Below are 16,371 nucleotides of genomic sequence, written 5' to 3'. Positions count from 1 at the left end.
GCAGCCGGGGCCGGACGCATGCGCGGCGGGGAGGCGCGGGCACCCCTATCGCGGGGAGGTCCCCGGTGTCACCAGCGGCAGCTGGCGACTGCTCCAGGGCACTTGTGCACGGCCCCGGGCGTCGGTTCATCCCCCGGAAGCTGCCGGTACCTTATGCCCCATGCCGGCTCTGGCCGAGACTGATGGGTGAGGCACGGCAGAGCCCGCAAGGCCTGAGGAGCCCCCTATGACGTGCGTCGCGCTGTCCTACACTCTTAGCGCAGTAGTATCAACAGAATGCATTCCGTGTGGAACAGGAAATGTTACAGAGGTTCATCTCAACTTTTGGATACAAGAAAATACTTGGGATCATTTTAAGTAAAATTTAAAATGTCAGAAAGTTTAAAGGCCATTTGGCAAAGGTTTGCTCAGGGTGCCTCAGTCTGTTGATATTGATGACACTGAACAGCACTGCTCCCAGTGCAAACCCCTGAGGGACACCACTTGCTACCCATCTCCATCACCTCTCCAATACCTCTTATGCATTTCTGTAGGTGATTGAGACATAGTTATCTTGGTTTAATTGATTAGATGGTGTTGGATGATGGGTTGGACACGATCTGGAAGGTCTCTTCCAACCTGGTCTATTCTATTCTACTCTATTCTATTCTACTCTTTTCTATTCTACTCTATTCTATTCTATCCTATTCTATTCTGTCTGCAGAAGACTCATGTTAGACACTTTCAGATTGTGCTTTTCCAGCTGTCATGGGGTTTAATTACTTTCCCCCCTGCAGATATTAAGATATACAGTCTTATGTTAACCTAAAAGATTTTTAACAAACAGACATTATCTGCCCTTTAACATACATTTGGCATGCTTTAAACCAGACATTGCATGCTTCCATGTTTAAGTTATTCTAAACCTCTTCCTAAACTTGAAAATAAGCATGCACCAGAACAAGAGGACACAGTCTCAAGCTGCACCAGGGGAGGTTTAGGCTGGATGTTAGGAAGAAATTCTTCATAGAGTGATTGCCTGTTGGAATGGGCTGCCTTTAGGTGGTGGAGTCACCATCACTGGAGGTGTTTAGGAAGAGACTGGATGGGGTGCTTGGTGCCATGGTTTAGTTGATTAGATGGTGTTGGGTGATAGGTTGGACTCAATGATCTCGAAGGTCTCTTCCAACCTGGTCTGGTCTATTCTATTCTATTCTATTCTATTCTATTCTATTCTATTCTATTCTATTCTATTCTGTTCTGTTCTATTCTATTCTATATTCAATTCTATTCTAATGCCCCTAACCAAAGCAGGATTTTACGCAGCGGAGGAAGTTTATTAAGCCAATTTATTTTCTTTGTAAAATACAGGTATGTTTCTACATCCTAAGCATGAAATTGTTCATGCAGTTTTAAAAATTTGTCTGCTTTCTGGTCTTGGAGACCACTCATTTCCAAGTCACTGGTACAGGAATTGCACCTCATCAATCAAAGCTGCTGAAAAACGATTTTCTGAAATTCAGTTTGGTCAGCACAAGACACTGGCAAGGTGATTTGGAAGGAGCCACGCTAAGGATACAGAGCACACATCCATACTCGGGTTTGGATCCCATGAAGCAAAACCAAAATAGTTAGCGTGCTCCAAACAACACTGAATAAACAAATTGAAGTAAGAAAAGCCAACCCAGGGAAACGTATAACCTAAACCGAGCACAATCTGTCCCTCGCTGCCCCAGGGCGGTGGCAGTGCAAGGCAAAGCACCGGGACGGCTGTCGGAGGTTCCAGATGCTGACACTACCGGAACTCCGATTTCGTGCTGCAGGAGCAGCCGCCTCCCTGCTGACCGGGTAGCGGTGACAGCGGTGACCGCGGCGCAACACGGCGCCCCACCGCCTCCCGCCACGGGGCGGACGCTGACCCCGGCCACGGAGCAGGCGCGCAGCCCGGCCCCCGCTACCTCTGACCTCTTGGCGAGGGAAAGATGGCGGCCGTGGTGGTGCGGCTGGGGCGCTGTACTGTCCGTGGCGGTGCCGCGGCCTGCTTCTCTGGCACTGGGCGGGTAAGGCGCTCCTTGCTCAGGTGGGACCGAGGGCAGCCTGCCGGTGCTTCGGCGGTGCTCCGCGACCTTCTCCCCCGCTGCCCCGCGGCTGTTGAGCGCCCTTGACCCGTCACAGGGTACGGCGGCTGTCTGCCGACGATGCTGCCCGTCGAGCTCTTCCCCCCGCCCCGTACCCTCGTAGCCGTAGCCAGAGACCTCTCGCTGTCACCGCAGTGGTGTCGAGAAACGCCCAAGGCTTGAGTTGGGGCCCTGGAATCTGCGGTTTAGTGAGACAAATAGTCGAGGCGTCTCCGAGGGTGGACGTACCCTCCGGTTCTCCTCAGTGCCCAGTGCCGGCCCTGTCCGCCCCGGAGCCCTCGCAGCGGTGCGGCCTGTGCACCCCGGCACGTCCCAGGGGTCCCCAGCCCTAGGGCAGTGCAGCCCCGGTTTCTCTCGCGTGTCAGTACAGGCTGTACTGGCATTGCTGTGGCGCCTTGTTCCCCAGAGCAAAGTCATGCACTACAGTGTGGACTCCTCAAAAGAGGAGTGGGCTATGCTTGTCACTAACAGCATCTGCTGAGGGACAGTCCTTGTATAGGGATTGGGCTATGCTTGTCACTAACAGCATCTGCTGAGGGACAGTCCTTATATAGGGATTGTCTCTGGTTATCTCCTTATACTGGAAAAAAAGGGAGTCCAAATGCTGTCTCGATTTGCAGTCTCTGCCATGAGCTGAAGCCAATGGCATCCTGGCCTGCATTAAGAACAGTGTGGCCAGCAGGAGCAGGGAGGTCACTCTGCCCCTGTACACTGCACTGGTTAGGCCACACCTTGAGTCCTCTGTCCAGTTCTGGGCCCCTCAGTTTAGGAAGGAGGTTGACTTGCTGGAACGAGTCCAGAGAAGGGCAACGAAGTTAGTGAGGGGTTTGGAACACAGCCCTGTGAGGAGAGACTGAGGGAGCTGGGGCTGCTTAACCTGGAGAGGAGGAGACTCAGGGGTGACCTTATTGCTCTCTACAACTACCTGAAGGGGGGTTGTAAACAGGCAGATGTTGGTCTCTTCTCCCAGGCAGCCAGTACCAGAACAAGAGGACACAGTCTCAGGCTGCGCCAGGGGAAGTTCAGGCTGGTGGTCAGGAGGAAGTTTTACACAGAGAGAGTGATTGCCCATTGGAATGGGCTGCCTGAGGAGGTGGTGGAGTCGCCGTCACTGGAGGTGTTCAGGAGGAGACTTGACAGGGTGCTTGGTGACATGGGTTAGTTGATTAGGCGGTGTTGGGTGATAGGTTGGACGCGATGATCTTGAAGGTCTCTTCCAACCTGGTTTATTCTATTCTATTTACTTGAGACTTTCTCCCTGCATAGCTGAAGAGAGACTTTCTCCCTGCATAGCTGAAGAGAGATGAATAGGGCCCTACTATGAAAGACCTGGAAGAGGATCTTCACACATCTTTCCTAGAGGCTTGATACTCCGTTAAAATAAGCACATTTTATTTGTTGGGAGAATGAAAAGCAAAACAAGAACCAATAACCAACAGTAATTTACAGACACCTAGTGCAGATCTCACCTGTAGAATTTTATTTCAGAAAAATGTGGTAATATTTGGCTTTTCCATTTGGACTGTTTGTGTTCCTTAGAAGCACCTTTGATTTATTTGGGTTTTTTTTTAATCTGTGAGAAGCTGGTCTAGTTGAATAGTCTGAAGTTCAAGAAAGAGTCTCTAAAGTACACATTTGCTATAAATGCTGTAGGACTGGCTGTGCTGCTTGGCTTTTGTGATGATTCTAGCTTTAGTCTGAGCTTCACTTTCTTCATCTTGTTCTACATAGTGCACACAACTCTTCTTCACCCCTGGTATTTGTTTCATAATTTCTTTGGAAAATGAGCTCTATTCAGTTGTCAGTGCAATTCCATGTTTATTCTGTTTTCACCTCTGCCACCCATTCACAAATGTATTACCACACGAAGATTCACATGTACACTCTCAGGCCAGCTTGAAGCTCTGTAAGTCTCCCATCTGTGGGCATTGCAGCTGTGGTGTGTACAGATTATTCAGCTACCACTAAGAATCATAGAATCAAAGAGTGGTTTGAGTTGCAAGGTACCTTAAAGATGACATCTGGTTCCAACCTCCCTGCCATGGGCAGGGACACCTTCCACTAGGACAGCTTGCTCAAAGCCCTGTCCAGCCTGGCCTTGCACAGTTCCAGGGACAGGGCATCCACAACCTCTCTGAGAAGCCTATTTCAGTGTCTCACCACCCTCACAGTCAAAAATTTCCTCCTTACATGCCTGAGTCTGAACTCCAAATCCTGCTGGGAGTCTGTAGTTGGTGATGGTTTTCCCCACATGAGTAAAAGTAACAGGTACCAGAGTAGCTAACCTTCATCAAAAATCATTATTAAAGTATTTTTTCAATGCTTCTTCAAAGCCTGCCTGGACACCTTCCTGTGTGACCTGCCCTAAGTGGTCCTGATTTGCAGGAGGGTTGGACTTGATGTTCTCTGGAGGGCCCTTCCAACCCCTAGCGTTCTGTGGTTCTCTGATTCCAGTTCCAGTGGAATGTCTGAAAATAGCTCAGGTACTTTTCTAGTCTGGTATTGGCATTGCTGTGAAGGTCCCTGCATTTTGGTGTCATACAATCTAACTGTTCTTACATTCAGTTGATGGCAGCAGCTGTGGTCGTGGCCTCCACAAGGAAAAATCTCATCCTGCAGACTTGAGAAAAAGCTGACGTGCCACTTCTTTTCTTGCAGCTTTTCAGCCACGGGACAAATGTGCTGTATCAAGACAGCAGTGCACCGCAAGCCACGTTCTTTGCACCTCTTCAAAAAGTGATGTTGCCACCGAATAGTTTTCAAGGGAAAGTGGCCTTGGTAACTGGTGGAGGTACTGGGATTGGCAAAGCAATGACGACAGCTTTGTCCAGCTTAGGTGCCACGTGTGTTATAGCAAGCCGGTAAATATTATCTGAGTAGCTTCAAGACTTTCATTCAGTACTGAATGCTGACCAGAGCTGTTTTCTTCTTCAGAATGGAGCCTGCTTTCTTCTCCATAAAATGGATGCATTTATTATATTTACTCCATTGCAGTGCCCTTTTAAATTGTAATGCCATATTGTAAATACCAGAAACTTTCAGATCCATCTGCAAGTGTCTAATGGTTTAACCAGCAGTAGGAAGAGATAAACTAGAGTCATTAGCATGACATGCAGCATCAAAATAAACAACCCAGAGTATTAGACAGCAATTCAGCTGAAGCCTAAAAGAGAACACAGAATTGAAATGGCCATTGCTGAACTTTTTGAATGCATTATGTGTTGCTGATACAGGTTTGAATTGCAGTAAAGAATGAATGCTGTTCCTCTTAATCCTAACAACTTTAAAGCCTTGGTTTTTCCCTTGATGAGAGTGGTCTTTATACAGCTCTCGTCAGTAGCAGTACAGTGAAGACTAGAAAAACAATCTCCTTTTCAATCAAAATAAACAAAAGTGTTGTGGCATTTTTCCAAGTAGTGGTTCAGTTATTTAGTTTCACATCTGAATTTGTGTCTCCCTTCTAAAATACTCATAGAGTAGACTCTAAAACTAAGTTTGTTATGATTACGTGCTCAAAAAGTATTTTTTGTAGCTTACTGTCTTTGGTTAACTTAAGATAGTCTTGTAGTAACTTCTGAGTTGCTTTGAAGTGGCACTGACCAGAAATTACCTTGGTTTAAACATCTTCTTTTATAAAGTCAGTGGCTAACTACAGGTTTTGACTTAAAGCTCAATTTTTGTGAAAATCAGAACCAGACATCCACACACACATACATGAAATGGTGTTTTAAGGTTTAGCTGATGATTGCTCAGAAAAAAAATATCCCCTGGTTTTATTAATCTGAAATGTAATTGCATTTAATTGCAATGTAGTGACACAGTGTACTTCTTCCTAGAAAGCTTGATGTATTGAAAGGAACTGCTGAAGAAATTTCTTCTAAAACAGGGAATAAGGTAAATTTATACAGAATTGTGAATGTGCTGCTGTACTTTAAATGGTTATAGGTGCTTCTGTGGGCTTGTTCAATTTATGAGTGATACAGTTTTAAACTCTCACAGCTGCTTTTCCATCATTTTATAGGTTCATGCCATCCAGTGTGATGTGAGAGATCCAGATTCAGTAAAGAATGCTGTTACTGAAGCAATCCAAGTGGCAGGACATCCTAATGTAAGTGTTAGAGTGAAAAGGGTTTCAACCTTCAGTACTGAGAAAGGGATGGAGAAAGTTAATGAAATCTAACTTCTAGATGTGAGGAGGAGGTTCTTCACCATGAGAGTGGTGAAACCCTGGAACGGGTTGTCCAGGGAGGTGGTTGAGGCCCCGTCCCTGGAGGTGTTTAAGACCAGGCTGGATGAGGCTGTGGCCAGCCTGATCTAGTGTGGGGTGTCTGTGCCCATGGCAGGGGGGTTGGAACTAGATGATCCTTGTGCTCCCTTCCAACCCTGAATGATACTATGATACTATGAACTTAAACTAACTTAAATCTCCCCCTGCATTTGCAGTCTAGACTTTTAACCACAGCAGTTTGGAAATACAGTTCATTTTCTGTTACTGATATGTATCTGTGCTACAGATGTTAAAATTTCTGAGGGATTATTTCCTTCTTGTCTTTCCCTGCCCCACCCCCATGCCTCATTTGATGAGTGTTTTTACGTTTCTACGTGGAAACACTTCACAAGTTCCATGTGAATTCTTTGCTTTTCTCTCAGGAATAGTTTTTAGTTAACTCTTAGATTTTCCTCCCTGTGCTTCAGATTGTGATAAACAACGCAGCCGGAAACTTTGTTTCCCCTTCTGAACGACTTTCTCCAAATGCATGGAAGACAATAACTGATATTGTGCTTAACGGTACTGCTTTTGTAACTCTGGAAGTTGGAAAGGAGCTCATTAAAGCACAAAAAGGTATCTCAAGAGAAATGGCAACTAAACGTTGTGGCATAATATTATTACTTACTTTCGTTGCCTTACTATTTTTATAGCTAGTTCTGAGAGTTTGAAAAGGAACACAGTTTTTTTACACTCTCTTCTAGGAAGAAACTTTGTTTCCATAAAGCCGTGCTTAAATATCACACGGGAGAGCTGGCTAGCAATTATTTCATTGTAGAATCTGCTGTTAAATTGGACTCAAAGGCCGTGAGGTTGAGAATAAAAATGTGATTGCAGAGCTTGTACTACTTATAAAGCATTGCTAAAATGTGAAAAATAAGAGTTCTTTAGAGCACAGACTTTGAGTCTTCTATATCTGTGTTGGTTTCGCTGAGAAAGTAACTATGTGGCATTCATTTAAATGAACAGCAGGTCAGATACTGCTTTGAATTTTCCTTCTACACTTAAACAAAATTCACAGCTGTGGTATTTGACTAAGAGCAGCAGAGAATATTACCTTTGAGATAATTTGAAAGATAATTTTGGAATGTAAATCAGGATTAGGTTTTGTTTTTCCAAGTATAAGTCTTAGTAGTAGTTCATTGATACACTATTGAGCCAAAGATTTACTTAACCAGATTATTGTCTTTAAGGGAAAGATAATATTTGCCCTTCTATATATTTAGTTTTATAAATAATGTTATTAATAATAATAAATTGTATTAATAACAATATTTAATTAATAAATAATATTTAGTTTGATAAATAATATACACAGAACTGCTTTTATTTTACATCATCTTCTAGTTATGAACTGAAAAACACTAAGCTTAGTTTTAGATCAGAATGTTGTAATCTCAAATAGCATTTGAAAGCAGTGAGGTATAGTGTGGTTTTTCAGTGTGCCCTCACTGGTGAATTCTGTTTTCTAGGTACAGGCACTGTTAAAATAAAACATTGGAATTTGCACTGTATTTTTCTAACTCCTGAATTAGCTGAATTTCTTTAGAACTTGTCTCCTAAAAGTACCAAGTGGATTTATACAGTTAGATGATAACACTATAAAGTTAATGTTGTTTCACTAAGTGTGTATAGGTTTGGGTCAGTTGACAAAGTATTTCCCACATATTTTTTAGCTGCACATGAAAAAATAATTTCCACCATTCTAGTGCTAATATTCCCTCATTTAAAACCCATCCCCAGCTCTGATTTACTGTATCATTATAGCAAGCCATGGTAACAGTTTGCTTTATGGCCTTTCAGAAGCATATGGTGTCTCCCTAGAGTAATATGAAATATGACTTTAAAATGCCTTTGTCTCTGCTGCTATTGAATGCTTCCACCTTCAAATGCAGAAAAATCCAGTAGTCATTTATCTTAGCATTGTCTCTTCCTTTCATTTCTAAGCTTTCCAAACACATGAATTTCTTTTGCTATTGCTTGCCTTCTTTCCAGGGAATTCTGTCTGTAAGTAAAGACCTTTTATTTAAGGCTTTGTTTAAGACATGTTTTTGCAAGTAAATCAAATGTACCTATTGGTTGTCCTCTCATTCCCCAACTTTATTTTCTTTCCATTTGCTTGGATTTTTCCATTTGAGCAGACTCCTTAAGCTTCCAAAGCGATGGAGATGCTACCCAGTGCAGGTATTCTAGAGCAGCCTTTGAGGATGATGTACATCTGACAGTTAGTAGAACCCTGGCACATCATTAGGTCTGCAGCATGACCTACATTAAACCTAATTTAGTACATAATTAAAATGCTCTGGTTTTAGACTCTGAAGCTTGTAGTGGTATTTAAAAGGCATTTGTAATCTGCTAGCACATTATTTATTTGTGCAGTAAAATGTTACAAAATAAGAGGAGTTAATTGTTTAGATACTGTCCATTTTATGAATAGAGGCTTTAGCCATAAAAAAAATCATGTGACCTGCAGTGTACTTCAAACTTAAAAGCTGTAAATTTATCAGTCAGTCATGTTTCTGTGGTGGGTTCACCCAGCTCACCTGTATTCTAAAAAGTCTGTGGTTTCATTCTGCAGAGTGTTTAATGAACAATCAAATCGAGATCATTTCAGAGTTGCTCTGTGTTTTTTGACCTCTGATACTTCTTTTCAAAGTGTTTCTCACTACAGACTCCTTTTTTTGCTAAACAGGGTCCATGGTTTCTGTTGACATTTCTCTCAGCCCTTGCTTGTGGTTCACCTGAGTTTCTCTTGTGTAACATTACTCTGATTTTCTTTTTCTAACTGAGTCTGTAGTTCAGCTTGACATACATCCTACCAGTAATGTATATTGTTGTAGAAAAATCCCTTGGGTAGCTATTCCAATTAAATTATGTTTAAAATACTGTAAGTAGCACAGCTATTTTAGTTACTGTGGCGTAAGTAGTGAAACTGTGGGCCCTTGTCCTCCATTTCCCACTTGGAGTGAGTTCAGGCTAGTCATTGGTCAGACACTCAGAATTTCCAGGCTTTTATGAAAGAAAGAGGCAGTAAACAGTTGCACTTTCCATTATTTTCCCTAATGTTTTTGACAAGTCTTTTGCTACAACATAGTGAAAGAAAATCATCTTGTTATAATATAGTTTGTTGTGTTGATAGTGGAAAAAGTTACAAAGGTTAACTTTGTCACAAGCTCTACTGCAGAAGAGCCTTCTGAAAATTTCTTCTTGAAGCTCTTTACTGCATAAGCATTAACTCAAGCCCTAAACTGTGTCATTTCAACATTATGTCAAGCCTAATTGTTAAAGCTGATTTGGTTTGGGATTTTTCTTTTTCAGCTAAGAACTGATGAAATCAAGGCAAATTACCTGGGGTCTAAAAAGAAACCAGGATCTTAGCCTTCACTCCAGTTAGACTGATTTGCACACATCAATTCATTATCAGTAGAAGTCAGAGGATTTAGACCTTTGGAGCCTAATCAATAGTTATTTACATTTATACAGAACAGCTCTTTAACATTTGTGGGAAAGAGGGAATAGAAATAAAAGGACTTGAAAGCAGAGCTGCCAAGACTTGATTTTTTAAATACCTTTTTACATCCAGGAGAAAATGCCATCCTCAGCGCTTGAGCTGCAAACTTTTCTACCCCGAGGTTGCTCTTATCTTAAATTCAGAGATTGATCTTCATGCATTTATTGTTTGTTTAGTGTGGGTTTGTTGGGGTGTTTCTTTAAAATGTTTTCTCAACTTCCAGGAGCAGCATTCCTAGCTATAACAACAATTTATGCAGAGAGTGGTTCAGGATTTGTGTTGCCGAGCGCCTCTGCAAAAGCCGGTGTAGAAGCAATGAGCAAGTGAGTAATCTAGCGAAATATGTTACTGCTTTTCGCACCCTTGAGATATCCTAGCTGGGCTCTAAAAATGGAGCTAGTTGGTATAGTCCCCCTGTATAATAAGAGAACCTTCCTGCCTCCAGTATCCAAGCAAATATAATGTCAGTTACAGAGTTCTGATAATCAGATGCTCTTGCATTTTCCTAGGCAAGCCAGCCCTTAAAGACAGTCATTTGGGGAAATGTTTGAGGTCTGTAGTGCCTTCCACTTTTGTGTCAGGAAAGCACACTTGTATTTGAGTATACTGTTGCTTCACCTATCTAGTTTGATAATGAAATGTGTTTCCTACCACTGTTTTAAATTAAGATCTGCAGTTACACTTAATTGAGAACATTATCATGTGATGTATCAATGTTACTCGCCAAACAAAAGCTTTTCTGTTATCATTACTGTAGTACAGTCCTTCAGGGCGAATAGATCCTCCCCTTCACTTTGGCAGAAGGAATTCAATAGCTTGGCAGCCTTTTAGCAACCAGAATTCTTTATCCAGAAAATGATGAGGGAATGAGTGATGGCCTTGATTTCTGTTCTGTAGAGCTGTAACTGAAGTGTGCACTTTTGAGAGACTTCATGGCCCTGCTAATTCGTTCACCATAGCAGATGATCCATCTGAAGTGCAGCTTATGCAGAGAAAATGCTGCCATGAAGCAAAAATTATTCTTCTGGACCCATTTTAGAATATAACCTGGTTTGTGTTACCTCAGAGCATCTGATGTGAGAGAGATGTTGAAAATGTTAGAGGTGTTTACTTGTGAAATAGTCTAAATTACCAGAGAGAGATGGAGGCCTGACAGTTCTTTGTCAAGGAGTTTAGGTGCTTAAATCATCTGCAAGAGGTGCAAGGGAGAAAGGATTGCTCCTGAATGTTGCTTTATCCCTGATGTATCCTTTACATCAGTATGCCATGGTTTGTGAATGTGATTTATTTTTGTTTTCTTCTCTGAAATGTTTTTGTGAAGAAAAAAACCCAAACCTTTTCAGCAGGCTGTAGCATTGACACCATTGATTCAGTTTGAAGTAGTGTTTTTGCTGAATGGACTGATTAAAATACAGCATTTAAAATATTGATGCATTCTGTTACTGAAATTTTAGGTCTCTTGCTGCCGAGTGGGGTAAATATGGCATGAGATTCAATGTGATTCAACCAGGGCCAATAAGAACAAAGGTACATAGTATGATGTGAAGCAACCTTGAAAATGCTTTGTAGTACTGACTCGACTTTAAGATGGTCTAACCTTTTCTGTCACTGGTAACTTCAGGTGTGATTTCCTTGGTAGTCAAGACTTTGCTGGAATATTGAACACGCTGCCTCTCAGTTCTTCTGTAAAACAGAATTCACCCGCTTCTGAAGCGTGCCACTGCCTCTTCTATCACACTAATCCCAATGAAACTTCTCTTAGTGTTTCAAACAAATGATATAACAAAATATTTAATATTGATTGTTGTCAATTGCATGTGCCTGGTTTGTCAAGTGAAGTGAGTTCTTACATTTGGTGGAGTGAAAATGCCTGTTTCTGCTTGAATTTCTGACGTCATCAATTCCAAAACTTCAGAATCTCTTTTAGGTATATGAGGACAGAATCTCACTAGTTTTGTTGAAAATCACACAACTAAAAAGAGGAAAAACTTAAGTCACCAAGGAAATGTGAAGGTTTGATATGCATGAAAAGGAGGATTGGAGGGTTTGAAGGAAGTAATCCAGACCAGCTGGAGCAGGAAGGAAAAAGCAAGCAGTCCTGCAAGAGGACAGAGGAGGATCCATTTCACATTGAATCAAAATATTGCAATTATGAGCAGTAACAACTAATAATGGTAATACCACTACCCATAAAATATTTAGCAGTTGGTTTTGCTGCTGTTTTGGGGCTAGGAGTGCAGTTTTACTTTTTTTTAACTGTCAGGAAAGCCAAGTGGCAGTATTGGCAGGGTTGTAAGATTGTCGAACCAATGTTACTGGATCAGGCCAGAAGTCTTCCATGTCTTGTGCATGGCAAGAGTAGAAGGAAAACATATAGAATAGAATAGAATAGAATAGAATAGAATAGAATAGAATAGAATAGAATAGAATAGAATAGAATAGAATAGAATAGAATAAGACCAGGTTGGAAGAGACCTTCAAGATCATCACGTCCAACCCTTCAACCAATCCATCCCACCTAAAAAACTAACCCATGGCACCAAGCACCCCATCAAGTCTACTCCTGAAAACCTCCAATGACGGCGACTCCACCACCTCCCCAGGCAGCCCATTCCAATGGGCAATCACTCTGTCTGTATAGAACTTCTTCCTAACATCCAACCTAAACCTCCCCTGGCGCAGCCTGAGACTGTGTCCTCTTGTTCTGGTGCTGGCTGCCTGGGAGAAGAGACCATCATCCACCTGTCTACAACCTCCCTTCAGGTAGTTATAGAGAGCAATAAGCTCACCCCTGAGTCACCTCTTCTCCAGGCTAAGCAACCGCAGCTCCCTCAGTCTTTCCTCATAGGGCTTGTGTTCCAAACCCCTCACCAACTTCGTTGCCCTTCTCTGGACTCCTTCCAGCAAGTCAACCTCCTTCCTAAACTGAGGGGCCCAGAACTGGACACAGGACTCAAGGTGTGGCCTAACCAGTGCAGTGCACAGAAGCAGAATGACATTTCTTTACATCTCCAGCGCCCAGCAGCCTGTGGCCCAGAGGGTTTGATACAGTTGCTATCTTTTCATGTTGTAATCTTAACAGATTGGTTTTCTTCCATTGGTTTGTCCTATTCCTTTTTGAGCCCGTATAAACTTTGGCATCTGCTATGTGATGTCATGATATCACTGATGTGCAGATTGTCCTAGTTTTTGGCACGTTAGCTGCTTTAAACATGAATATTGCTACCTCCCATTAATGGTTTTAATTTCAACTAGTAGTGCATTTCCCACTTGAGACGCTCTCTGGTCTTAATACTGGTTCCAAGTTAGAATCTTCCTGAAAGCCTCCTCAGACAGACTTCCCTTTAGATAGCGTATTGCAAAATCGAGGCTTCCTGTCTTAGGTGCTTCATCCCTATCTTCAAAAAGCCCTGTTGTCAGTCATGACAGGAGAAGGGAAACATGTAACAAGTACAATGCTGTACCCAGGACATAATCTTACAAACTGGCATGAAAAAACACGGCAGTGGAGGATTTAAATGGTGTGTGGACTTAAAGTTTACCTTTAACTCTGTCATTTCAGTAACTTAACATGAATGTTACTAACACGTTTCTGGGTTTGCCTTAGAAAGTTGTTTCCTTCTGGAGGAGCCAGGAAGAACAACAAAACCCTCTTCTATTTCATAGTATCATAGTATCAGTCAGGGTTGGAAAGGACCACAAGGATCATCTAGTTCCAACCCCCCTGCCATGGGCAGGGACACCCCACACTAGATCAGCCTGGCCAGAGCCTCATCCAGCCTGGCCTTAAACACCTCCAGGGACGGGGCCTCAACCACCTCCCTGGACAACCCATTCCAGGGCTTCACCACTATCATGGTGAAGAACCTCCTCCTCACATCTAGCCTGAATCTCCCTATCTCCAGCTTCATTCCATTCCCCCTAGTCCTATCACTACCTGAGATCCTGAGAAGTCCTTCCCCAGTCTTCCTGTAGGCCCCCTTCAGATACTGGAAGGCCACAATTAGGTCACCTCAGAGCCTTCTCTTCTGCAGACTGAACAGCCCCAACTCCCTCAGTCTGTCCTCACAGGAGAGGTGCTCCAGCCCTCTAATCATCCTTGTGGCCCTTCTCTGGACACGTTCCAGCACCTCCACATCCCTCTTGTAATAGGGGCTCCAGAACTGGACACAGTACTCCAGGTGGAGTCCTTTCCCCATCTCTTCTCATTTTTCCCCCCTTGTTTCTGCTGCAGTTAGTGCAGCAGTTTTGAGTCCTGCTTATTCCTTTAAACATTTGGGAAACAAAAGACTGTTAAACCCTTTTTGTTTTTCATAGATAGGTGGTAGGTGACTCTCCCAGAGGTGTTACATTCCAGCACTCCATGCTCAGCAGATGCCTATCAGTGCAACAGAGATAAAATACTTTCTGTTTCCTGCTTTCTTTTTTCATCTTACTGACAGACAGGGTGTGAACAGTTTACTCACACATGTTAACTTCCATATTGTTTGCGATTAGTAACATCTGGGGTGACAGGTTGGACTTGATGATCTTTGAGGTCTCTCCCAACCTTGGTGATACTGTGATCTTGGGTGACAGGTTGGAATTGATGATCTTTGAGGTCTTTTCCAACCTTATTGATTCTCTGTAGCACTTTTAATTTCTGATGTAGTTACATCATTTTAAATTCCTTTATTCTCCTGTGTTACTCTTAATTCTCAGGGTGCCTTTAGCCGCCTTGACCCAACAGGTGCATTTGAGAAGAAGATGGTGGAGAGGATTCCCTGTGGACGTTTGGGAACTGTAGAAGAAATTGCAAATCTTGCTGCCTACCTCTGCAGTGACTATGCTAGCTGGGTTAATGGAGCAGTGAGTTTTGGCTGGTCTTGTTTGTACAGTTAACCTGCTGGTGTTTTTTAAGCCCTAGTTCCAGAAAGGAAACAAAACCTGTTACTTAGAAATTTTCCCCAAGTGTTCTGGACCATTCTGGGTTCAGAAGATGATAAGAAGGCTGGAGCACCTCCCCTTTAGGGACAGGCTGAGAGAGATAGAGCTCTGCAGCCTGCGGAAAAGAAGTCTTCCATGAGTCCTTATAGCAGCCTGCCAGTACCTGAAAGTGGCCTACAAGACAGCTGGAGAGGGACTTTCTACAAGTGGTAGGATGAGAGGGAATGGATTGAAGCTTGAGGAGGGCAGATTTAGACTGGAGATTAGAAAGAAATTCTTATAATAAGGGCAGTGAGACACAGGAACAGGTTGCCTGGGAGGGTCATGGATGCCCTGTCCCTGGAGGTGCTCAAGGCCAGATTGGATGAGGCCTTGAGCAACCTGGTCTAATGGAAGGTGTCTCTGCCAATGGCAGGGGGTTGGAACTAGATGGTCTTCAAGGTCCCTTCCAACTCAAAACCATTTATTTAGAAGAAACCAGACCGGGTTGGAAGAGACCTTCAAGATCATTGCGTTCAACCCATCAACCAATCCAACCCACCTAAACAACTAACCCATGGCACCAAGCACCCCATCAAGTCTCCTCCTGAACACCTCCAGTGGTGGTGACTCCACCACCTCCTTGGGCAGCCCATTCCAATGGGCAGTTACTCTTTCTGTATAGAACTTCTTCCTAACATCCAACCTAAACCTCCCCTGGCACAGCCTGAGACTGTGTCCTAAACCATTCTATGAACCTATGGATTATTAACCTTTTAATTATGCTGTATAGTGGTTAGTTCCTTTAAAAAGAGCTTTGGGGTGTGATTGATTTTTTTTTCTAATCCAAACTGATAAAAACTACTTTAACAGTTCATAAGTGAGGGAGTGCTACAGAGCCCTCCCTATTACTAAATGCCTTGCTTATGCTTTTCTCCAGGTTATCAGAATGGATGGTGGAGAATTTGTTTCTATGGCAGGAGAATTTAATGATTTGAGGAAGGTATGAAATTCCTTGCTTGCTACTTTACATTCAAACAAAGGTGTGTAATTATATGAAAGTCTAATAAAACTGGTTTTGTTCCCCCCTCCCCCCCCCCCCCTTTTATTAGGTTACCAAGGAGCAGTGGGATATAATGGAAGCAATGATTAGAAAAACAAAAGGCTCTTAAAAGTATGTAACTGTACAGTGGAGATGCCTGGAAATGAACCACTAATTTTTCATCAATATTTAGAAATAACCAATTGAGAAATAGCCTTCAAAAATCTTTTGTATGCTGACTTCAATAAAATTTACTTTGCAACTACTGTATTTTGAATAAAGCATCTCTCTTTTTCCCACCTACAGTATAACCTGCTGCTAGTAGTGAAAAACAGTTGTACCCTGAAATGTTAGTGGTCTTCACCTTATGTCTCATAGCCATGATGTGGCCTGCAATTTGATTTTATTTTGATCTTGTATATTTCAGAGGATTTTTATGTTTCTCAGTGTCTCACTGTTGGAAATCCAGTAGCAGTTCAGGGCTGTCATATTTAAAGGTAACTGTTAATCTGAGGAAAAACTGCCAAGT

At 42.8% G+C, this 16,371-nt stretch overlaps 1 protein-coding gene across 1 annotated transcript; it reads left to right on the top strand.

The window, feature by feature from the left end:
- The first annotated feature begins 1,955 nt into the window (after window positions 1-1,955).
- On the top strand, window positions 1,956-16,112 carry DECR1 (2,4-dienoyl-CoA reductase 1). Its single transcript, XM_068158503.1, has 10 exons — window positions 1,956-2,039; window positions 4,776-4,978; window positions 5,954-6,011; window positions 6,139-6,225; window positions 6,813-6,960; window positions 10,119-10,218; window positions 11,350-11,422; window positions 14,597-14,743; window positions 15,741-15,803; window positions 15,913-16,112. Exons 1-10 carry the CDS (start codon window positions 1,962-1,964, stop codon window positions 15,970-15,972), a joined length of 1,017 nt encoding a protein of 338 aa, XP_068014604.1. The 5' UTR covers window positions 1,956-1,961; the 3' UTR covers window positions 15,973-16,112.
- Window positions 16,113-16,371: the final 259 nt, after the last annotated feature.

This window comes from Melanerpes formicivorus, unplaced genomic scaffold, assembly GCF_026170545.1.
Source record: "Melanerpes formicivorus ecotype bairdi unplaced genomic scaffold, bMelFor1.0.p_v2 SCAF_40, whole genome shotgun sequence".
NCBI lineage: Eukaryota > Metazoa > Chordata > Aves > Piciformes > Picidae > Melanerpes > Melanerpes formicivorus.
This window is presented reverse-complemented; position numbering and strand designations above follow the sequence as displayed.